At 41.3% G+C, this 24,649-nt stretch overlaps 2 protein-coding genes across 7 annotated transcripts; one reads left to right on the forward strand and one right to left on the reverse strand.

Moving 5' to 3' along the window:
* Positions 1-3,168: 3,168 nt before the first annotated feature.
* Positions 3,169-9,379, reverse strand: VPS29 (VPS29 retromer complex component). 2 transcript variants are annotated; one of them, XM_033159242.1, is made up of 5 exons: positions 9,282-9,379; positions 6,264-6,275; positions 4,866-5,057; positions 4,317-4,552; positions 3,169-3,593 (listed from the first exon to the last, which is right to left on the reverse strand). In XM_033159242.1, exons 1-5 carry the CDS (start codon positions 9,282-9,284, stop codon positions 3,476-3,478), a joined length of 561 nt encoding a protein of 186 aa, XP_033015133.1. In that variant the 5' UTR covers positions 9,285-9,379; the 3' UTR covers positions 3,169-3,475. The 2 variants fall into 2 exon arrangements, with proteins under 2 accessions (XP_033015133.1, XP_033015132.1); XM_033159241.1 differs by lacking the exon at positions 6,264-6,275 and having other exon boundaries at positions 9,282-9,349.
* Positions 9,380-9,897: 518 nt separating this feature from the next.
* Positions 9,898-23,288, forward strand: RAD9B (RAD9 checkpoint clamp component B). 5 transcript variants are annotated; one of them, XM_033159236.1, is made up of 11 exons: positions 9,898-9,947; positions 11,681-11,751; positions 12,638-12,787; positions 13,388-13,502; positions 14,310-14,409; positions 15,389-15,495; positions 17,479-17,585; positions 18,317-18,381; positions 18,828-18,950; positions 21,269-21,407; positions 23,041-23,285. In XM_033159236.1, the coding sequence occupies exons 1-11, from the start codon at positions 9,914-9,916 to the stop codon at positions 23,164-23,166; spliced, it is 1,137 nt and encodes a 378-aa protein (XP_033015127.1). In that variant the 5' UTR covers positions 9,898-9,913; the 3' UTR covers positions 23,167-23,285. The 5 variants fall into 5 exon arrangements, with proteins under 5 accessions (XP_033015127.1, XP_033015131.1, XP_033015126.1 ...); XM_033159235.1 differs by having other exon boundaries at positions 9,905-9,965; positions 23,041-23,286; XM_033159240.1 differs by lacking the exon at positions 12,638-12,787 and having other exon boundaries at positions 23,041-23,286.
* Positions 23,289-24,649: the final 1,361 nt, after the last annotated feature.

A 24,649-nucleotide genomic window follows, 5' to 3' on the forward strand; every position in this document is an offset into this window, starting at 1 on the left:
GTGAGTTGCTCAGGCTGAGAGTGAGCTACTGCCCAAGGCCACCCTGTGAGTTGCATATGGTCGAGTGGGGATTTGAACTGTTGTCTCCCAAGCCAATTTTATAACCCTTTGTGTGAAAGCTCACCAAAACTTAACCTCTCCATATTAGGCAAAACTGCAAAAATGTGTTCTTTATGGAGAATGCTGTGTCTTTGCCAGATGCCCTGCTCTCCTTTATGGGCCCTGTGCATAGCTGTCAACCTTTCCCTCTTTTTGCGGGAAATTCCTTTATTATAGCACTGGGAAACAGCAGGGAGGGTTGACAGCTATGGCCCTGTGCCAATTTTTAAAGATCCCCATTACCCCTTCGTCTCAAATTCTGACGACCGGTACATCTTAAGACAGCTTGTACCCACTGTGCAATACGTATGAGCTATTGAAACAATTGGGCTTGAAATTTATACTTAAACAACAAACCCCTTTCCAGGCCTTAAAATACAGAGTCAAATTTTAAAGCACATTTTGCAGATTTGATCACACAGGCTGTGTCTCCCTAGCTACAGCCTATTATCAACTTAACTGTCTGAGTTCTTGCACCAAATCCATTCAGAACTCGTACTTAAACCCAAATGGCTTTTCACCCAGCCTTCTATATTTTCAGCATGTAACAAGAGTTCTTTCTCACCTTTACCATCTCTTCCACTCTCTTGAGTTTTTTGTATTTAACAGTAAGAGACTGAATCCAAAAAAGGCATTTGTCTAAAGGAGCTGATGTTTGCAAAGTGAACCAATCCAAAAAAGGGACGCTCTCCAAAGGAGGTGTTTGCAATGTCAACTGATCCAAAGAAGACAGTTCTCTGAAGGAGCAGAGGTTTCCAAAGTCAACTGCTCCAAAAAAGATGCTCTCTGAAGGAACAGATGTCTGAGAAGATCCAACTGATCCAAAAAAGACCGTTTTCTCAAGAAGCAAACTCCTCCACGATGAGCTCCTGGAAGAACGATAGGTCTTCTGGCTGTGCTCCATGAGCCAAGTATTTGTGATATCAACTGATCCAAAGAAGACAGTTCTACAAAAGAGCTGATTTTCTGATGCCAATTGATGCAAAGAATACAGTTGTCTGAAGGGGCAGATGTTTCTGATGTCCACAAATCCAAAAAAAGACAGCTGTCTGAAGGAGATGGTTGCAATACTGACTGATCCAAAAGAGACAGTTCTCTAAAGCAGCAGAGTATTTCTCATGTCATCTGATCCAAAAAACACATTTCTCTGGAGCTAGTTTTTGCAATGCCAACTGATAAAAAAAGATAATTCTCTGAAGATGTTTCCATTGTCAACTTATGCAAATAAGAAAAGTTTTCACAAGGAGCAGGTGTTTGCAATTGTCAATTGTTCCAAAATCGTTTCCCCAACCTTTCAACAAACCAGAGCAGCCTCCAGATGTTTCTTTGGGCTCCCTTCAGCCACCCACTGGCCCAAAATGGTCTCAGGGAGATTATTTGGGGTCTTGTTGCAGTTCTGCAAACATCTGGTGAATTGTTTCTTCTACAACAGCTGGCTGATTGCCATTTATGTTTTTTCTCATTGATTTGGGATGGGGAACTGGGATAATGCTATATAGGTATATCAAGTTCACCCTTTTTGGACAAAACAGACAAAGATGCAGTTGAGTTTCTCATAACCTGTGGACCTAACCAAATTAACTCTTCAGCTGCTTTGCAGAATAGATGTCAGATTATAGACTACATCATAAATGAGAGGTGTGAAGAGTTGTAAACACAGAGTGCTTTCCATTATTGAAGTTATAAGAGATGCATTCTGACAGAATTAAAAGATTGGTACAAAAACCTGTGAAAAAATTGTCAAGTTTCATTTTGGTAAAGGTAAAGGAACCCCTGACAGTAAGGTCCAGTCGCGGACAACTCGGGGGTTGCAGTGCTCATCTCGCTTTATTGGCCGAGGGAGCCAGTGTACAGCTTCCGGGTCATGTGGCCAGCATGACTAAGCCACTTCTGGCGAACCAGAGCAGCACATTTTGTGGTAGGAGGAGCTAATCCTGCTCTCCCCCACTACCATACACATCTTGTTCCATACGATTTGTTGGGTAAAAATAGAGTGGATAATAAATATTCCACCTTCAGAGCAATTTACCAAAACCAAGTCCCATTCTATCATGTGGTACATATCAAGTGGATTGTGCAACCGATGCACCAAACTCTGCATTGCTGTCTGTAAACATATCTCTTGCAGAAATCACATTTTAGTACTTGGTATGCCAATTTGTAACTTTCCCCCCACCCCACCAAAAAAGACCCCTACAGGTATAGGAAAACACGTTCCTCTTGGGTCAATATGCATTTTTTAATTTTTTGCAAATATATTGAGATGTTTTCTGCTAATCACTGTGTGTACATGTATAGGATGGATGATGCAGCAGCCCTAAATAAGAGAGTATTTTAAGATAATCTAGAACTCCTCTTCCACTGGACAACATATCTTGTGAAGCTGATAAAACTTGGGGGGGGGGGACACAACCCCACACAAAACCCAACCCCACCATTAACTTTCCTGAAGTGACTCCTGGGACCCAAACTAATGGATTCAAATTACAAGAAAGGATATTCAGACTAAACATTAAAAATAAGTTTTTGAGGGTCAGAGCCATTCAACAGTGGAACGGGTCACCTGTTAGGGATTCTTTGGCTGTGATTCCTGCATTGCAGGGTGTTCCCTTCCAACTCTGTGATTCTATATTTATTTATTAAATTTGTATCCCAACCTTCCTCCCAAAGGAGCTTAGAACTGAACAAGGTCCAGTAGTTTTGGCTGAAACTTGTTAGGCCCTATTTTGAATACATTACAGTAAACAAAACCGTCAGTCTGGAAATTCGGATTCAGTAACCAAAGAATTTCTGGACACTTGGTATAAATGCTGCCTTTTTCCTCTTCCAGAGGTATTTCAGTGAGCTGGCATAGAAGCCTTGTCATTACCACTAGAAAAACAAGCAACACCTTTTTTATCTTCTAGAAGTTGTTTCTTACTGAATCATAGTGTTACACTATGACATAGTAAACTCGTTTGGTATTCCTACACTAAAGCAGTGTAATTAGTAAAACAAAAGACTTGTATTTATTTTGGGGTTTTGTTTCTTGATTTATATATTTTTATAAATAATGTTAGCTTAATCAAATTAAAGTTAAACAAGTGTTTATTACAATACTGGGAATAGTTCATATGAACAGACAGAATTTTGCTGTGCACTTTGAACGGTATTTACAGACATGAAGAATTTTTAGGCAAAAGAAAAGAGTTAAGCCCAGGCAGACTTTTAGTAAGTCAAGTGCTGTAAAACTTTGCTGTCTACGGTAGGGGAAGAGGACTCATTTCCTAAGTTAACAATATTGGAAACACTGCGGACTCTTGAGTGCATATTGTCCCGTCCCCCCCCCCCCAAAAAAAAGAAACCCACAGAGAAAAGCCAAGTAGAGCAATTTGCTTTAAGATTTCTTGTATTCAATCCTTTCTACTTTCACGTCATCACCAATCAGCTGATAAACGTAAGTAACAACAGTGGAAGCTTGGATGTCCATCAGCACAAATGAAGGAATGATGTTGCTGTAGAAAAAAAAATGTGAGTGTTATTTTAATGAGTGCATCTGAACTGAGTAAGTCCTTTGAAAGCTAAAGTTACCAATCCTCTGACCCTTTGTTTAAGAGAAAGTCCCACTGAACTCACTGGGGGATGGTGACCCCATGGCCCTCCAGCTGTTTGTTGGACCCCTGTCAGTGCCAACCAGCACCCCCAATGGTCAGGGATGATGTAAAGTGGAGGGCCCACAGGTTTACGGTCCCTGTACTAGATGGTCTTAAGGGAATCCCACTAGCATCCTCAAATAACCACTTGACATATCAGCTGACATTTCTGCAGCCCTGGTCAGGAAATATCATTCAGTAGACAGTTCTAATATCTCCTGCTTTATCCTCTAGCACCAAACACCTCTTAAGTTGCATCAAGCAAAATACTAACCAACTTGGTACTCCTGCTGAAATACCAACAAACTATTTTATTATTTTATTTATTGGTTAAGACTTTAAAAGCGATCAAAATTTTGGGAAATCTTCAACTGCACATAGTCCCTTATGTGCTTTGATATCAAAACAATATTCCAAACTGCAAAGAAATTCTAAGACTAGATTCAGGAATGTTTCCTGCACCCAAATTTACAATAAATTTATGCAATAATCCAGCTTCAAAGCCAAGAACAAGCAGCCATGAGTACTTCAGTCAACTAACTGTAGTTAGCAGTGACAAGCACATTGTGGTATATAGCAACTCACTTTTCCAAAGCACTATAGGCTCCTGTTGCTGATCCAGGGTTGATATAGAATTTATTTTCATGTTCAAATGCCTCAAATTTGTGTGTGTGCCCTGAAATTAGGATGTCCACGTCAAACTGCCTTTGAAGTAACGCCAGGCTGGCCATGTCACCCCACGGAATAACTTGATGGCCATGGATCAGTCCAATCTTAAACTGTCCGACAGTTACAACTTTCTGTTCAGGATAATTCAAGTTCTAGGATAAAAGTGACAGCACAAAAATCACATATGCACCAAGAGTCTGTTCCCCCTTTCTGTTTTGTCAATTCTAAAGAAAAATGCCATTTTGTATTCTTAAGAAGAACAGCATGGCAGCATGTTAATTGGGGGACTAAAGGGTACTATTGTCAGACATGCTAAGCAAAAATACATGTATTCCCACTTCCCCAAGAGAATCTACATGATATCAAACACACGTGCAAGGTCAATAGTTTTGAAATTAAACTAAAAAAGAACAGCACAACACAAACAGAAATCTACCATCTTTCCCCACCCAGCAGTTGAGTTACCTCATCAAAATCCCCTCTAACAACATGAACATCACCAGCCAAGGTCTTGAGGTAGTCATAGCTCTCCTTTGTGCAGAGGTTTCCAGTGCAGAGAATGTGTTGAATTTTTCCAGGAACCAGCAGTTTCTTGAATTTAGCTGGCAGGCTGTTGCAGCGGTGCGGGATATGAAGGTCTCCCAACACTAAAACCAACTTATAAAGGAGTAAAAGGAAAGACAGCACATTTAAGTCTCCAGCAACATGTCACGAAACTTTCAGAGTTCCCAATCTTGTCCATGATTCCTTCACTTACGAAGTGATAATGTTTCCCTAAAACGAAGGCAGCCCCATTGAATTTCAGCGGGATTACTGCATTCTTATTGCACTTTGTAACTCCTTCCAAATCCTGTGACACTTGGATATTAAGACTGTTTTAAAATGTTTTGGTTCCACTGAAGTTGCCAATCATGGCAACCACAGTTTTTCCTCCTTGAAAAGTGAGGACTTCACCCATCCAAGTAATTCCACTGCTATCTCAAGACAAAGGCACCAACTCCCTAATAAAATACTGGAGGGGTCTGGGCCCCTCCCAAAGTTGATGGGCACTGACATTCAAATGGTTTGTGTGTGCCATGTCTTGTGATCCATTATGCAGAGCAGGGCTCACCTGCTCCCCCAATATTTTATTCACGTTGGCACCCCTGTCTCAAGATGAGAGTGTCATCTTGCCCCTAAATATATATACCGGTATATATTTTCCAGCACTCAAACAGACAATTCTGTAGTAAAACTTCCAGGCTCTGGGCTATTGCTTTGGTGCAGCGACAGCACACGATGCCTTGCACAAGTCAGATGCAGGTACATGGGGCGTGTCATAAGACAGACAGGCAGTGGTAATACAAAGCATTACACTACCCCTGATATTGGCAAAAGGAGCTGAGGACACTTAACTACAGCCACAAAATGCTTATCAGCTTAAGCTCACCAGTGCATCAAGCTCCAAACCCCGGTCCCTGGCAATGAGAATGCCAACTTACTTTTGCCAAAGTATGCGCAGAACTCCCATGTAGTGCTGGCCAAGCCTACAGGGTCTCATCCTCATACTGTGTTGCAGAGCACACCCCAAACTCCCCCGTTGCTGCAGTCAGCAGCGAAGCACTTGTCTGCCATTATCGATCTTCTCACTTAGAAACAGCTGATAGGGTCCTCTAAACTGAGACAGTGGTTTACAAGGTCATCACAATGAAGCACCATGATGCAAGAGTTTGACCACACCCCAAAACTGCAGTTGCAGCATCATCTGCAGCTAGCAAGACTTTGCTCTTGAATCTGTATAAATTTATGCATTTTAATAGCCACTAAGTGGGTTGTCACCTACCACCAACAACGTTAGCAACAGGCCAAGATGAACAAACTTACTCTGTGCCCAGCCTTATTTGGATGAAGAAGTTGATTGCAGACAGGGGGCGGGGAGCGGGGAATGGAAAAAAACAGGGTGAGACATGAACAATGTTAAATAAAAAGGATGCAACAGAAAAGGAAACATCTCAAGCCAAATTAATAGGCAAATCATCAACTTAATTTGAATGTTAGGAAAGGAAATGTTAAAAAAAAAATGATTTATGCAAGTGATTCCATAAAGCAGGGGTGGGAAATATCATGCCACCACTCCTTCAATGGTTCTGCTTCATGTCCTCTTTGTTTGCTTTTGCCTGGTTGAAATGTGTCCCTGAATTGTGAAGATGCCCCTTGTTTGCCAGAGTGGAGAATGAAGAGATGTGGGCAGGTGCAGAAACCTCCTACATTTTCATGGCTGGAAAACAGCCTACTGTATAAAGGTAAGTCTACCCACATTTGCCTCTTGCCCCACCCACCACTTACAATGTGCCCACTGGACTGTGTTCCCTATGAGAGAATGTGACCCTCTGCCTGAAAAAGGTCCCCATCCTTACATTCATGGAAGGGTTTTCTTAGTCTTCCCTGAACAGATCTAAGCTCTTGCAGTCACCATGGAACCTGTGACCCTCCGTGCATATGTTGGATTCCACCTCCCATCATCCCTGAGCATTGGCCATGCTGGCTGGGACAGATGGGAGCTGGAGTTCAATCATAACAGGAATGCCACAGGTTCTCCACTAAGGCCTTTTACATGCAACACAATTCACCATGCAGATGTAGGAGTTCCAATATGCAACTCAGGAGTCCACTGCCCATATTGGCTTCACCCATTCACTTCTGTGGAAGGGAGAGCTCTATATGCTTGGTGATGTGAAAAGGAGCTAACCCTTATATGTATTGAACAAATACAGAGAAATGGGTGTCACAGCAGTATAAATCGGTTGCAGGATTTTTGGTATTAGCTCATGAATGACTCTCCATATACCCACTTCATTTTATTTTACAATGAGGATTATGCTTTCTTAAGAACCAAGTTTTTATTCACAAAATCCTCTTTCTTGCCATATTGCTATAGTAGATCCAGTTGGGTTAGAGGTTGATGCTATTTGATCAGTGATATAAAGGGCTGTATCCAATGCTGCACATCAGGGAGGCTCAGAGCCTCCAATAGTGTAAAGAGAGCCCTTCCCCTCAAATGCTTTGAGGCTCTGGCTTCTGGTCCCACTTCAGAAAAGCTCTTATGAACATGGCTCTGTACACTGCATCATGACAAATTTTGCAACCTGTACAAATTATGCAGAACTAAATGATTTCTCTTGAGTGATTTCAAATTCATTTACTGACACATTACACCTTATCATAGCCAAAACTTACTGTTTCTACATAATTTATTCTGGTTTTGCTAACCATGGGCAGGGGGAAAGAGTTGTGGAGGAAGCTGAAGTCCCTTTCCTAACTACTGAAAATCTTATTCAGCCAACCTTTTGGGTCACAGAGATTTCATCAGGCATTGCTACAAGGTTTTCAAGCATATAATTGCAGCCAGAGAGGCTGAAGTGAAAGCCAGTGCTCTCAAGGAGTTGAAATTCCTACTCCCACCCCCCAAGAACCTTTGCAGACACAGAGACCTGCATCTGAGCACTACAGGAGCTGTCCAGCTCTGTTTACTTTCACAAGATGCTCCCATGGCTGTTTCAGTGCAATAAGCGGGGCGGGGGATCAAGCTGCTTGTCTGGAAACAAGCAATTTCTACCAGGGATAAAACTCCTTGTACCAGCAAGCACTGTCATTTATTCTCACCCTGCCTCCCCACCCCTGGTTCCTGACTATCCCCATCAGTAAGTTTCATGTTATACTGACACACAGCACAAGATGGCTCAGTTCATGGATTTGTAATGCATCTAAGGGGGTTAGCCAAGCATAATTATGAGAGAAAAGTTATTGTGAGTATTGCAGGAAGGGAATAAAAACTTGTTAATTTAAAGCAGGACAAAATCAGAAGAAACTCAGCAAATCTTCAGGGAAGCTTACTGGCTGCAAAATGTATTTGGAAATTGCCTTTGACAAGCAAACTCACTGAGATAATATCACAACACTGTCATTTTCTCAAACCATTTTGCATATATCACTGAATTTCAGATGTATTTCTCATGTATAAAATTCGGCCGTACTCCGTACGTAAGCAGAGTAAGCTCCACTGAAAACAACGAGACTTGTAATTTAGAAAGTAAACTCTTTTTTGGGGGGGCGCAGCGAAATATCCTTCACTCCCTCCCACTTTTGCTCCACTAAAAAGTGCCACCACACTAATAATAGTGCTATACAAGCAAAACAAGAACTGTAGGAATAAAGACAGAGGGAGTGTTCTGACTGGGAGTGAAGTTATCCGGGCTGAGTTAATCCTTAGTTCTCCAGGATCTTCAGCAATCCTCCTAACAGTAGCAGGGCAATGATCATGCCACAGGAAAAACGTTGTCCGTCTTTTGAGGACCAACAGACGCTTTGTTATTTAAGAAACCCCCCCCCCCAAAAAAAACACCCCTGAACCCAACGTAAGGTCTGAAGGCACCACCCCGATGCCGATCAGCGCCCGGTGGGCGAGAGGCCAGCCTGGGAATCCTGGGCGTTCAACATGGCAGGAACCATTTAACGAAGTTAAATATACTCTGATGTTAAATAGCATCAAGCAAAATTCACCCCCGACCACGCTGGCTGCGGCTGTTGGGAGCCGGGTGCCCAGCAGCGTCCGGTGGGCCCAGAGGGCAGCCGGCCTAGCTGTTGGCAGCCCAGCAGCTGCCCCTCACCCGCGGCCCTCCGTGCACTGCCGGGCTCCGCCTCTCACCAGCCCGGCCGGTAAGGAGGAGGGCAGCCGTGAGCACAGCAACACCTCGAGGGGCGCCAGGCCGAGGCAGGAGGCCATGAAGACGGACAGCTCCGTCCCCCAGTCACCGAGGGAAGAGGAAGAGACAGTGCTGAGCTGAGGGGCTCCAGGAGCCTCTGCCTCTTCGGCCTCTGCCTCGCCCTCCCAGGGCAACTCACCATCTTGGGGGCTCTCCGTGCCGCTCCTGCAGTGCCTTCCTGCCTCCTGCCTCCCACCGCTTCCGGTGTGCCAAGCCGGAAGTTAGGCCTACGGAAGCAGAGGCGGGACAATAAAAATCACACACGCAAAAAAAAAAACCACAAGCAAAGGCCCAGGACGGTTTGCGGAGGCCCCTGCCAGTCAGAACCGAAGAGGCGGGGTCCATTCGTTTCCAAATCAAAAAAGGGCAGGGGTGGGCGGGGGAAAAGAAAGAGAAGGCGGGAGGTCCTACATCCGGGCGCTGGCGAGGCCAAAGGGAGGCAGGTTCCGCAAAGAGGACCGATAGACACTTTCGGTTCCCGGTTGCGCACCTGACAATGAGAAAGCAGCAGGTGGCCCGGAGGGCACCATGTAAGAGGCGGAGTGGGCAGCTATTCCTCCAACTGCGTCGTCGTCGGAATGAGAGCCGGAAGTGAGATGGCCGTCGCCCACCTCGTGACCTCTACGCCTTCCCCGTTTTTTCTGGCTCTGTCTTCCCTCAGAGTGGTTTTCCCGCCTTTTTTGCGGGCTGGTCGTGTGGCTGCCGCCGCTGAGGGAGGCGAGGCGGGAAATGTGCTTTTGCTCCCCTTTTTGCGGTCGCCGCCGCCTCGCCATGAAGTGCGGCCTCGGGGCTGCGGGTGTTCGAGGTAGCGCCGCCCCGGATGGTGACAGAAATTGCGAACGTTAACAATAGTCATCATTTTGGGTCCCTCAGACTCTTATCCTTATCCCGCGTGCCGCACGAGACGCCGCAGAAACAGTGTCCATTAAATCCCACGCTATTCTCCCACGTTTCCGCTTTTGGAATCCTTCAGCTGCTTAGAGATGCGAAAAATAAAAATAAAATAAAATAAAAGTTTAGCTAGGCCGAGTTCCCCCACCCCCGCCCTAAAATGGGAGTAGAGTTTCCAGCTGAGGCAATTATGAATAATACCGCTCCTGAAATGTAAAGTCCAATATATTAAAAACCGCACAAGGCAGGCAGAGAATAACAGGCGCATAAGCCAGAATCCCTTTGAGGCACTTTTCATTTATGTAGTAGTTTGGTTCTGTAAATTTTTAGAGCGCATCTCTGGTTTACAAAAAGTTAAATTTCAAATAGCCTCATACTGGATCAGTTACAGTGTTAAATATTTTCTTAAAATTTGCGGAGTTGTATGCCTGCCATAGAGCCCCTGAGTAGAAAGAAGGGACTGAAATACAACCAGATAGTAATTTGCCCTTACTACAGTATTTCTTTTCAATATATGCTATTTTTTTGCATTGCCTATTGTGTGGCATTTGTCGCTGGTGCTGAATTTTACTTGCACGTATGTTCAGAACATAGGCAGAGGCCGACATCTACTGTACTAGCATCAAGCCATTGGTGTTAAAATACATATTTTATATACTGTCTCATGTCCTTGGCGATTTAGGGACTCCCCTCCCTGGGAAGGTCACTTCAGTGATGCTAAAAGTGCTGCAAAAACAGCTGGATGCCAACAACTAACCAACACACAAACACATATACATAACATGCATATATTGCCATGTTACTATATTTTGGATACATAGTATAACATTTATTGCAATATATCAGGTTGAGCCCAGAGTTAATCACACTGATGCATTTGTAAGAGCATCTTGAGCCATGTCAATTAAAGCTTTGAATGATAGGGTAGTAGTGGCGAGAAATTAAGTAAATAGACACGAATGACCTCAGTCGTGTCGCAGGGACTAACAAATCAGTACAAATTATGAGATGGATGCCCTGCTGTGAAGTGGTAATTAAACTTCCATTTTGAATTTTAAAAATGGGGCTGCAGAAGAAGGTCCTGGAGCCTGTTTAAATATTGGATGCAGGTAGTCACATCTTTCTGCTCCAAATTAAACGATCCAAGCTAAAAGCTACCTCCTATTCTTGAACTTGCAATCAAAATTCCAGCCTTTAATTATCGCATCAATCGTTGACGCCAATATTTCAGTTTCCTGGCTTTACTGTAGAGTATGGTAGGGCAAGCTTATAAAGGATGCACATGCTGGGAATTAAAGTGAACAGGCTGAATGCTTTCATTAAGAGTTCTAATGGGAAAATGAGTGTTTCTCACTCATTCCACTCCATAATAGCATTAGTTGGGTCTTAATCTCTGTGTTTCTCCTTTTTGTTTGTTTCTGATTCAGGTGCTTTCTCTTAGTGACCCTGATTTATTTTGGGTTTCTTATATAGCTAATGGTCTGTTCAGAAGTAAGTCCTGTTTTGCTCAAGGTGACTTATTCCCAGCAAGTCAGCATGCCCACTTACGGTACCCAGTTGGGTTTACTTCTGAACCAACACATATAAGATCACATTGCATATTGAAATGTGACAACACTAATGCCTTTTTCAAAATCTCCTCTACAGTATTTGGAAGGGCCATACATGCCATAGCACGTATCAGTGATGAATTTTGGTTTGATCCTACTGAAAAAGGAGTAAGTACACATTCAAAATTTAGAAAAATGAATATGGAACACTTAAGACAGTTTTACACAATAGTTTACAAAATAGGAAATGCAATGTGTATATATAACAAATTAAACTGAGAAAATACAACACAATGCGGTACAATGGAATACAACAATAAAATTCCCCCCCCCCCAAAAAAATATAGCATATTTTGAAACATGTTTAGAGCTAGGGATCCTCCTGCCAAGGCATCCTAGGAATAGCAATAGCCAGGAGGAATTCCAGGAGGATTGCTATGTAGGGTACAAAGACAAAAGATGGGTTTGAGTAGAGATTTGAAGTATGAGAAGCGGCATCACACACCTGTTGTCTCAGTAAATTCCAGGTGTAAGGGGTAGCAAGGTTAAAAGCATGGTGTTTATTATCTACATATACAAATTGCATATACATATACTAATAATGATAATAAATATTAATTAAATATTAATGTTTAAAATTAATATTAAGTGCAAACGTACACATATCACATATATATATACACATAGCTACAAAGATCTACAGATGAAAAGGGTCCTCTTTAACATCAAATTCAGTATCTGCACAGTGTCTAGAAAACTTTAGTTACATGTAGGTAGCCGTGTTGATCTGCCATAGTCAAAACAAAATAATAATAATAAAAAATTCCTTCCAGTAGCACCTTAGAGACACCTTCCACCAGACATTCAATGACTTTCACCCCATCATCAACCTAACAATGAACCAATCTATGCAAGAAATACATTTTTTGGACACTACTATAAAAATACACGGTGGACACATAGACACCACCTTATACCGTAAATACTGCCGTATGATAAACGTTTTGTTTGTGATTTCAAGTTGTAATTTCATGCTGATTTTGTCTATTCATAGCTTTCCCTCAGGTCAGTGAATTCTTCTCAGTCAGCCTATGCCTGTATCTTTTTTTCATCCATGTTCTTTCAGCACTATTCCTGTAGAAATATGCCTGAATTGGGTTTGAATAAAAATCAGACACACCTTGCATACAAATTAGTAATAAAGGTAAGTCTCTATAGATGAGAAAATCTATAGTATTTTATACCACAAAACCACAGTTCTATTTGCTGTATTGTGATGTGTTGGTGGGATTTGACAAAACACAACTTTCCACTAAAAATAGTTTTTGAACTATGTGTAGTTTTTCTTCCAGTAATAAATTGTTTCTATTGAAGCTGCTAGAATGTTTTAAAAATGTATTTTGTTTCCCAACATTATTAGTACACAATAATAACAAATATTGCTATCCAAAACTAGCACGCCCATTTAGGTCTTCCTTGTGTACTACCTACCGTATTTTCTGGCGTATAAGACGACTGGACGTATAAGACGACCCCCAACTTTTCCAGTTAAGATATAGAGTTTGAGATATACTAGACCGCAGATTCTCCACCCCCGGCGTATAAGACGACCCCCGACTTTTGAGAAGATTTTCCTGGATTAAAAAGTAGTCTTATACGCCAGAATATACAGTAATTAACTTTTATTTAATCCTGTTTATTTAAATGCTAGTATCCAAACTTTTTACCATATATAAGCTTGTTTTTTAAGGGCTAGTTTTGCTCTGATCTCTGCATTAATTCTTTCTTTTAAAAAAATTCTCAGGCTGTCCTGCCTATATTTCGGTGCTTAAACACAGTGGAAAGGAACATAGAGAAATGCAACATCTATGCAAACTTTAATGACTGCCATGTTGTTTTTCAGCTTTTCTGCAAACATGGTAGGTCAGTAGTTGGCACATTATGTTTTAAGTCTTATGGGCTGAAAGGCAGGTTTAAAAAAAATTTAATTCTAGGCCAGGATCCAAACAATAACACAACTTAGTTCTGTTTGCTTACAAACTTTGGACTTGCATTTCTTAGACCTGGAACTTTCCAAAACAACAACTGATATCCCCAGAATAAGTTTTCAGGTTCCAGCACAAATAAATTAATAAAGTACATAATAAAAAATATGTGTACTCAAGTCCATCAAAGCTCAGGCCAAAATAAATTCATTAGCAGCCTTAAAACATTTTAGCTGTAAAATGTTTTACTTAACAGACTAAAATGGCTGAACCTCTGGAAATACTGTATTTTTCTGTGTATAAGACTAGGTTTTTTCCTAAAAAATAATGTCCAAAATTTGGGGGCATCTTATACACTGATAGATTTCTTTCCATTTTCTTAAATCGGAGTCCCCCCAAATAGGGGGCATCTTATAGACAGAAAAATACAGGTGAATCTTTTCCACATTGTAGAAAAAAAATGATGTGCTTCCGTTATTGCATTAATAATTGTTGTTAAGGATACAGTATGTAACAAAATGGCCTAGTCAAAGTAATACTCTGTTTCTTAACTCCAAAGAGAACCTTACACATACAGTACTTTTTATTAAAAAGATGTTGAGCATTCAGTGCCCACCAGAGGGCACTATTGGTTGGCATCCAGTGGAAGAGTGTGCCTTCAGGGGTGAAGTCAAAACTGTTGGAGATTTACAGTGCTAATATGCAGGCTTGCTCATTTCCATCCTTATCCTCTCTCCTCAGGTGTTGTGAAAACTCATAACTTAGCATTTCAAGAATGTGAACCTTTGCAAGCTGTGTTTGCAAAGCATTTGTGCCCCAATGCAATGAAGATTCAATCAAGGTAATAGAGTTAACATATTACCAGCACACCTAATTTTAAAATATATTACTAGTGATGAGTGCCTGGTGCTGCCCAAGTATTTTAAAAAACTAAATGATGTTGCGATTTTAAAAATGGATGGTGCAGTTTGTGAGTTTGGACCAGTCACACCAAAATTCAGATGAAGTCAACCCAAGTCACGTTTTGGTCTGCCATCTTGATTCAAAATGGCAGCTAGCATCCAAACATTGACAAAGAGTGCTACCTTCATCTCAGAAACTCTTATGCCACATCAGGTGATGCTGTCTCAAGAGTTGACTTGTGTTCATAGAGAATGAGCAAACAGACAGACACAAAGCACTTCCCCCCCCCCTCTCTATATATAGCGCCTTTCTCTCAGTGCAGGACCCAAGGCAGCTCAAAGCATAAAATAAAACCGATACAACTAAAATACACAATAAATATATATATTTAAACTAATCCATAAGTAGCCCCAGTGCTTTTTTCAGGGGGTACTCAAGGGTATGCAGTTTCAGCATCTCTTTTTGTTGTTGTGGCATTTCTTCCAGAAAAAAGCACTGAGTAACCCTCTTTTTAAAAAGTACTGAAAGCACTTAAAACTATTTAAAAGCACCCATACACAAAAAGTACAACGCCCAACCACAGAAGACCCTTCCATAATAGTCAGTTAATGGTCAAATGCCTGTATTTGCCTGCAGCCTAGCCTCCTGTTAAAGGGAGTTTCACAATCTTTAAAACAAACAAACAAACAATATCTGGAGGCCCTCATATTCTCCATTCCTCCCTTAGACACTATTGTGATGATTCCCCAATCTCAAGAGAACAGATTGAACAAGGAAATAAATTAGCCAAAGTTAGATAAAAGGAATAGCAATATGCTATGGATTAAGTGAGACTGAGCTGCCAATTTTTACTACTCATGAAAAGCATAGAGAGCTATTTGTAATATGAAAAACTATTACCCTTTTAAACTTCTCAGGCAGCTGTCTGATATACTGATTCATTTTCCAACCTGTCAATATGAAGTAACTGTAGCTGTAACTCCAGTAAAAGTTTGTTTCAAGACTTACACTGACGAGGAAATGGGTAAGAATTGAACTTTCATTGTATGGCTAAGAAATAAGTCAATAAAGTGATAATTAAGAATGTTCAGAATACAATAATGTTATATCAGGAAAAGTATGTTGTACATTATATGACCTAAAATTATTATTTAGCAATCATGGCAAAGAAATATGTTGGTATTTTTTAATGTAACCATCAGAATTTTATAACATTCCAGAATAACAGAAGGGTAACTTTTTAAAAATCCAGTAAGGATCTGTGAAGTTGTGATTGCATTCTGTGTTCTTGTTTACTTATAAGCAATAAGTAAGTACTAGAAGTCAATTAATGCCAGAAATTGATATCAGGCATGTCCAACTCTGAAGAGACTAAACAAAATAAAAAATTAAAAAATCCTTCCAGTAGCACCTTAGAGACCAACTAAGTTTGTTCTTGGTATGAACAAACTTAGTTGGCCTCTAAGGTGCTACTGGAAGGATATTTATTTATTTATTTATTTTTGTTTTGACTATGGCAAACCAACACGGCTACCTACCTGTATCTGAAGAGACTGTGATCTACTCCCAGTATTAAAAAAAATGGCAGTGATCTACCCATTGTCATTGGATTGCACAGTTTTTTAAGCTCCCCCCATAACTTTTTGTACATGATAAGGATCCCACTATCTACCAGGATCAGCCAGGGATCTATTGGTAGATCACAATCTACTGGTTGGACACCCCTGGAATATATCAACACCCCCCACATTAGGCTGTTTCAGCTAAGTTATAACCTATTATTTCTGCTCACATATACTAAAAAAGGAGTCCATTTTGAAATATCTGCCTGGCTGGCATAAATGTATTATCTATCTGGGGTTTGTCAACATTTTTAGATCCGTAGGCACATTTGGAGTACCGGTAAATGGCATGGTTGCTATCCCCTCTGTCTGGCTATTTCTCAATCCCCCCCCCCCGAAAGAAAGTACACCAGTGTACACACTTTGCTTTTCCAAAGGATTTGGGTAAATACTGGAAGTATAATTAATTTGAGCTTTGAAAATATCTGAAAGTGGTAATGAGAAAGAGCTCAAGGAGGAAGTTGGAAGAGAGACTTTCTATGTATGGTACTTTTCAAGGGAGAAAAAGGTAATCCTCCTCCTCACCCTCCGATAGTTTCCTCAGTGTGTCTTCAGTTGGATGCTTTCTGTGGGCAGAGGCTTGTTTGTGGTGGCCATTTCTGCCATGGTTCACAGCCTCTGCCACCAAAAACATGTGGTGCTGCAGGTGAACAGGGTGGCTACTCTGGAAATCATTGTTACAATCAGTGCCACCTGCTTGAAGACAAGAAAAATGTGAGCACAGCAACAGCCCACTGCGGAAGGGCTTGCAGGCCGTGCAGTGGGGTACGCGAGGGAGGGAGGAGCACTGATGGGACAGTTCTGGCACCTTTTTTCCTAGAAAAAAAGGTGCTGCCCTTAACTAACAGCTGCCTTCAGCCTTCTTGCAAGAGGAGGTAGGATTGGTTAAGTCCCATAACTGGATGCTTCCCTCTCACTGGACAGAGAATGAAACATTGGTCACTTTCTGCAAATGTTGTGTCTGGTCCAGGATGAGGGAGGCATCCAGCTCCAACCTTCCTTTAGGTTGCTTTGCTGTGTAAAAATGGTCACATAATGACTTCTGTTATGATCACCCATCTGTGCCAGGTCTTCTCAAAGGAGGCTCCCATTTTCTGTTTCTTTAACATTTTTTCCTTCAGTGTCTTTACTCACTGTTATGGTTCAGTCATGGGGCAAAGCCTGCTGAGCCAGCCTAGGTCTTCAAAGTCACATCACATGGCTCTGCCATGGAGGTGGGGAACAGGAGGAGGAGGTCAACCAGTATCTGGATGTCTCTCTTACATTGGATCAGAACGAATATTCGCTAAAAATGATTAATGTTCAATTTTCAAAGGCTTGAATACATTTGTTATGGTTGGGGCTTCATTGTTTTTAATTTCTGCCATTGTCACGATTTTGAACAGATTTTGCAAAGGCAATGCACACTGAGATACATATCAATCCAGAAGAATTTGAATACTTTCAGGTTGGAGTAGACACTGAAGTCACATTTTGCCTTAAAGAGCTAAGGGTAATATTGCTAATTATATTTCCTTGATGTATTACACAGTTATGCTCTTCCATAAGCACCTGCTTCAAAGTCTTGTTTAGGTGGTTTGCTGAAGGGCATTGGGGGTGGTGAAATAATGGGGAAATTACTGTCAAACACTGGCTTCTCTAAGCGCAGTAGACATAACAGTCCTTCTGGATCAGATCAAGCATCCTAGTAATCTAACATCCTATTGCTGTCATTGGTCAGTTGGAAGCCTCCAAGTTGCCCATGGTCAAGTAATAAAATAATAGCTAGTTGTCCTATACGTAATAGATTGTAACACAAATGTAAAACAAGAAGCTAATGCTTCATAAAGGTAAAGGTAAAGGGACCCCTGACCATTAGGTCCAGTCGCGGACGACTCTGGGGTTGCGGCGCTCATCTCGCTTTACTGGCCGAGGGAGCCAGCGTACAGCTTCCGGGTCATGTGGCTAGCATGACTAAGCCGCTTATGGCGAAACCAGAGCAGCACACGGAAACGCCGTTTACCTTCCCGTCGGAGCAGTACCTATTTATCTACTTGCACTTTGACGTGCTTTCGAACTGCTAGGTTGGCAGGAGTTGGGACCGAGCAATGGGAGCTCACTCCATTGCGGGGATTCGAACCTTCTGATCAGCAAGCCATGGGCTCAGTGGTTTAGACCACAGCGCCACCCGCGTTGCATAGTGTGTCATATTTGAGCTAACTGACATCTTTCACTTGCACTTAGGGACTTCTGACATTTGCAGAAGCCATCACTGCTCCAGTCTCTATTCATCTTGATGTTTCTGGAAAGTAGGTTGATGGGTACTTTGGTATATAGCATTTTAGTATCAGCTTTCCTTTGAACTTCCATAAATGCTACTCTTGTAATTAAGATTACTTAAACTTGTTAAACTAGCAGTGAACATGCATTTCACATGTAAATGCTCAACCAAATTTATATTGAAGTTATGGAATATAAATTGCTCATCATATGGCAACATAAACACGTCCCAGAATCTAACACACAGCTAAGAGTGCTTAAGCTCATTGGTTGTTGGGGTTTTTTTTTGGGGGGGGGGTATTAACTGTGTTCTGTAATGCTACAAGATGAAGCCAAATAATATTTTAGTAACTCTTTTTAAGAGCAGAGGGCAGCATCAGTAGCCACATCACTTTTCTGTATAGATGTATGGATACGCAACCTATTCTTATATGTGCCTGTAGCTCTCAGCTCAACCTTATTCTTACATATATAGGCCAGTTGTTTTCAGCATTGAGGATATGCTCATAGAAGCCAGTTTCGTTTTGGCTACCTTGGCAGATACTGAAGGCAGGACACAGTCTCATGAATCACCTTTGCTTTCGCAATGCCAGAAAAGGTAACTGATTTTTAAATAACTTAATGCTTGCAAAATGCTAGACTTCAAGACCAAACTACAGTTGATGTTACATTAGTCTTTGGTAGAGGGTTTAAAATAAATAAATCATTTCCATCAATTGGAGGGACTGATAACCCACAGAATCAGAGTAGGTGTGAAGGAGGAATTCCTCCTCTGCTGTGGTCCTGAGGAAAATCCCAATTCTAAAGCTGGCAGTTGCATTGTGGTGGGAGGGGAATTCCCCTTGGGCACCAATGGTGTGTCCTCCCCCCCAAAGCAAATACTAGCTATAGCTGAGGGATTTTCCTCAGCCTAGGTAGAAAGGGTTGAACTCTCCCCTGCACCTTCTCTAATTGGATGGATTATCAGCTCCTCCAACTGATGCAAAACATATTCTTTAAAATAAATTCTGCTGGTTATGATGCAAAGAGGCATGGAAAGTAATGAGTCATTTGGCCTTCAGATGAAGCCAGGTGAGGTCTCTTTAAATTCAGAAGAGGATACAAATTGTGCTTTTGCATTTGCTCACAGTTAAGATTTGCTGAGCCATGGAAACTGGGTGCTAGTTAGGGGAAATTATGGAACCATTTCAAGTTTGAAGGACAGAATTATTTTGGAGGAAATAGTTTTTTGTCTGTTAATTTCTGTTGTTAGTCACAAGTTTTACACCAGTACCTGTAACTGGAACCAGTTGGTATAGTACTGCCATGCAGTGGATGTTGTGATGTTGTGTTGGTTTTATTATTGTTACTATGTGGCTGTATTGGAATGCTTATTATGTTTGATTGATATTAACTAATACATTTTAATGCTAATACTGTATAACATTTCAAATCATTGTAAAATAAACTATCAGAGTGAATAATATGGGTTGTCATATTATGTATTGATATGACCTAGTGTTTGCAGGTTACTGCAATGATGTGCTGATTTGCATATTTGTTGTATTGTAAGCTGCTTTGGGCATATTTATATGAAGCAGCATACAAGTTGAAATAAATAATGCACTAATTGCCCTTGTCAGTTGTCAAAGCAACATTTGTAGGCTATTGTACATTTCTCAGGTTTTGTTCACATGCTGAATAGAATCCCAAATCCTGAGGGGGGGGCACTTGAAATCCTTCACGATTGAATTGAAGTCTAAGGGGGGGGGAAGTACGTGGGCACCCATTCCTATGTGCTTATGTATTCCTAGCTAATGTACACAACATACCGGTATATACATTTAAGAACATAGGAAGCTGCCTTCTAGCGAGTCAACTGGTTCACCTGGCTCTGTATTTATCTATAATGATTGACAGGGTTCTCCAAGCTCAGACTGTGATGTTTCCCAGCCCTACCCACAGAGTCCATGGAAACTTCTGTATGTCTTCTGTCTTTGAACCACCAAAAAACTGTTTCCATGTCACTCATTGCTGTCCTCAAATGGGTTGTTTCTGTGTCCTCTTTCAAAGGAGGTTAGCATTATCACCTGATAATTTAGTAATTGTAATTGTTCAGTGGGTGTACAAGAGAACCTGACTTACAAGCTTTGGCAACACCCCATAGAGCGGGAGCCTGGAACCCATGGCCCTGCAGATGTTGCTGGACTTCCAATTCCCCCCAGCCTTCATGGGAGGAAGTGATGTTGGGAGCTGTAGTCCAGCAACTCCTGGAGGGTCACAGCTTTTCCACCCCTGCCATAGAGCTTAGATTGGAGTGGGGAAAGTTGGTAGGCATAGCTGTGCCCAGAAACTTTATTTCAATTCTATTTCTAATTATCATTGCTGTCCTTGTGGTAAGCTGCTCTAAAGCAAATTAACTAGGACTGACACATGTAGGAAAGTGGGCAAAATGTTACCACAGATACCTAGCTTTGCGAACAGAGTATCATTAGCTCTATGCCAGTAGCTGCTTGTTTTCCAAAGCTCCCAGCCTCTTCATTGCCAGTGGTGCCTTTTCTGTCGTATTTGACATAAGGAACCATACCTGTGACCACTTTGTAGCTTGTTCTCTACACATGGTGACGAGCAAGTACCTGCTTCCTTCCTTAAGACAAAATGTCGCTGGACTGTAAATAATCTATCCCCTCCCTTGAAAGTGAGGGAACAGCTATCAAATCATACCAGCCTCCTGCTCCAGAGAAGGGTACATATAATCACATTAAGGATACCCTCCACTGCTGCAAAAAATAGGCAGCAGTGGGAGAGGCCTGACAAGAAAAGTATGAGATCCACCTTGACAAAGGTCCTAGTCACAAATGCTGCAGAGTAGCTGTGCAGTAAGAGTTTTGCTGGAATGGAAAGGCACATAACACTTTCAATTCTGTGGCATTTTAGGAACCCTGCACTAAAGAGAAGCAATAAAGACCCCATAATCTCCAGCAGAAATACTAGCAAGACAGAAACAGCCACAGCTACAGCAAATGGCTTCACCATTACGGAGGAAGAAGCAGTGTCACTTGATCCGGATTATAAGGTAAAAGCTGAAGACATATAGAAATGGTTTGTAAAAGTGAAGTGAGCTTGACACTCCCAAAAAAGAAAACATTTCTGTTGGGATTAAATTGGTAATTTGTTATGTTTGTAGTGCTCCATTCAGAAGTGTTCCACCCTATGCAAAAGTATTCATTCCATTGCTAGCAGGCAGTGCCTGTTGCTGCCTGGGAATTTTTAGAAACCCCAAAACATTGTGATTTTTAAATGGAAAGTGTAATTTGTGTTTTCACCCCCAAAATCAGGTGAGGTCATGTTTTGGTCCATCATCTTGATTCAAAATGGTGTCCAGCATTTAAATGTCACCAAAGACTTATGCCCCCACCTGGGAAACAGTCATAATGAATTTGGCAATTATATTTTGAAAAGTGACCAGACCTATGCCCCAAAATGGGGTAAGTCACACCAAAGTGACATTTTGGTTCACCATCATGAATCAAGTGGCACCCAGCATTCCAGCATTGATGGAAGACAGCTGCCCACAGTTCAAAAACCCTGGTGCAGAATTTGGCAATGATATCCCAAGAGGTGCCAAGCCTATAGAAAACAGATGCACAAACCACTTTGCAAAATACGCAGGGTATGTAGGATCAACAGCTGAATAGTAGAGGGCCTATTGATTACTGCATGAAACAGTATTTTGTCCCTCCCAAGAGCAACTGTAGTTTATAATGAAAGATTATCTATTCCATAAGCCTTAAGTTGCTTAACTTTTTTGTTTACATTGAGGAAAAATAATTTAGGCCTTCTTGGAATTCAGCAGACCCTTCCTACACCCAGCCATTTTGGTAGCAGAGAAAAGGTTAGGATTGAAAAGGGTACTTTTAGATATTTCATGGACGCAGTGGGAGTCAACTGCTCCTGCAAACAGACCCCAACCATATACATACGTCACATTTGTTTTTTAAAGGCAGCATAATAGCATGTGGTATGGGGGGCTGCCTGGCAAAGGAAGAGTAAAAGGATGCCCAGACACATGGAACTTCTTGTAGCTTTTTGGATCTTGGTCAAAATTTGTATACATTAATGCTAAAACGAACATGACAGAAGAGCAACCAAATATGGTACTTCTCTAGAGTGCAGGCTGATAAATTGAGGCTGAGTGGGAGAGCTGGACCCTCCTGCCCCGCCCGCCCCAAAAAACCACCCTTATTTATTCCAGTGGATATTATTTCTAGTTGTGGAATCTCACCACAAGAAAAAGTCTATCATTTAAAGCATTTTAACCCCACTATTCCTAGAGGGGCTTACATAAGACTGATGGAAAGACAATTCTGCTCAGGCCCACCAACATAAAGACAACATAAAGGGGAGAAGGGATGTGGATGGAAGAGAAAAATAAGCAAATAGTTTACAGAAGTCTCTCTCTCCCATACAGCTGGATGAAATGAGTAAGTTATATAGAAAGAATTTCAGGCATATTAAGGGTTTAACTTGTTGCCAGCTCCTGCTGTACATTAAAGACATGCCACTCTTCCCACTTTAGAGATTCGGCTGCAAATAGTTTTAATACCTTGCTCTGCTGCCATCACATCTCATTTGGCCCTAATGTATATGTGCAGTATTTCAAGGATTTTGGCTGATGCATTGCAGTTAACCTTTATTGCCTTTTCTAGTTCCATTCCCTATTCTTTGGGGCAGTTTCATCCAAGGAACAAGATATAACTCATGTATTCCACAGTTTGGCAACAGCAAGTGACACAGAAGATTTTGGCAATGAACAACTCTCCCCAACTTTTTAGTAGTGACAAAGTGTCAATCTGCCAACTCCAATGGTCGCCAAGGAATGTGTGTATGTTCAGCGTTCAGGCAAGCTGAGCTTCTGCTCATTTCAGGTGTTTTTGTATACTCTGTAGTCCACTGTTTCATAATGCAGGCAATGACAGTTTTGCACGGGGGTTACGTTCCCCTTTTCCAGCCACTTCTGGGTTGTGACAATGTATGTTCGCATGGTCATGCATGCATTGAACATACTTTAAAAAAACTAGAAGCTTTTGGATGTGTTTTTCTTCAAGTTGTCACAACTATAATTTTATGAGATTTACTTCTCAGTTAAGCCAAGCATATTAGAGTGAACCAAAACCAGTTAGCACACATACATATTGCATTAATGTTGATGTTTGATTGTATTATGACACAGGAGAACTTAAGACAAATGACTAGATGCAAAAGTGGCATACATGCAGTTTCATTCTCCTGCTCCTTCTAAACTAAATTGTGCAAGATTAACTATGTAGTAATAAACTGGTTTTAACTCAAAGTCTATTAGAAAAACATCTCAGTAGTGTTGAAGTGTGCATAGTATATTATGCCAGTAAATTTGAATGCCTTAGAAGTCTTCCTCATTTTATAAGCATGTGTTGTGTCACAGTAATATTCCTTTCAGAACAGTGAAGTCAGAATGCATTTTGGCCGTTTCAGCCCTGGTAACAGGCAGTTACCCACAGCAACCTAACAAAGAGCAACTAGTCACACGGCTCCATAGTCTGCTTTTCTTTAAGATCCACTTTCTTTCAACTCCCACAGTGCATGACAATGGGAACTGAACTGTTGTTGAAATTTCACTGCACTGCAAAACAGTCCAACTAGTTCAAGTAGCAAATTCAGGTCAATTCTCTAGCATATTTGTTTACTACATGCCCCAAACCCTCAAACTGTTTCTGCTTTTTGCAGTAAAAATATTTGGTTCTTAATCAAATTCCCCATTATGTAAGGTTTTTCTAACAGTGCTTATTGCTCAGTGTCTCCCCTTGCATCTCCCCTTAAGAAATCACCAGCTGCATAACCATCTGCAACGTGTCCTTCACAAGCCCCAAAATGAGCAGAACTTGTACAAGGACACAAATGTGTTATAATGAAATTCCATTTTATTGTGGTTGAACTTATGCAAGAGGAATTCCTTATGGATTGTTTGTCAATATTTTCTGTTTTGACTTCTGCATTTGCCCATATTACTGCAGGATTTGAGAGACAGTTGTTTGATGTCTGTACACATGCATGCATGCATGCAATAATAGAAAATTCAACTATTATTGTTTTGCACATATTTCCTACTTGGGCAGTATGAAATAAATTCTTCCCCTTAAGCAATAAAACTGAAGTCATATGCTATTAAACAATACAGATCATGGTATTATGAAACAACATAAAATATTATTAACCTTGTTCAGATGACCTGAAGACTAAGTTCCCCTAGAATGAAGTGGGGGGGAAGCTGAGTAGCAA

This window comes from Lacerta agilis, chromosome 8 (genome assembly GCF_009819535.1).
Source record: "Lacerta agilis isolate rLacAgi1 chromosome 8, rLacAgi1.pri, whole genome shotgun sequence".
NCBI lineage: Eukaryota > Metazoa > Chordata > Lepidosauria > Squamata > Lacertidae > Lacerta > Lacerta agilis.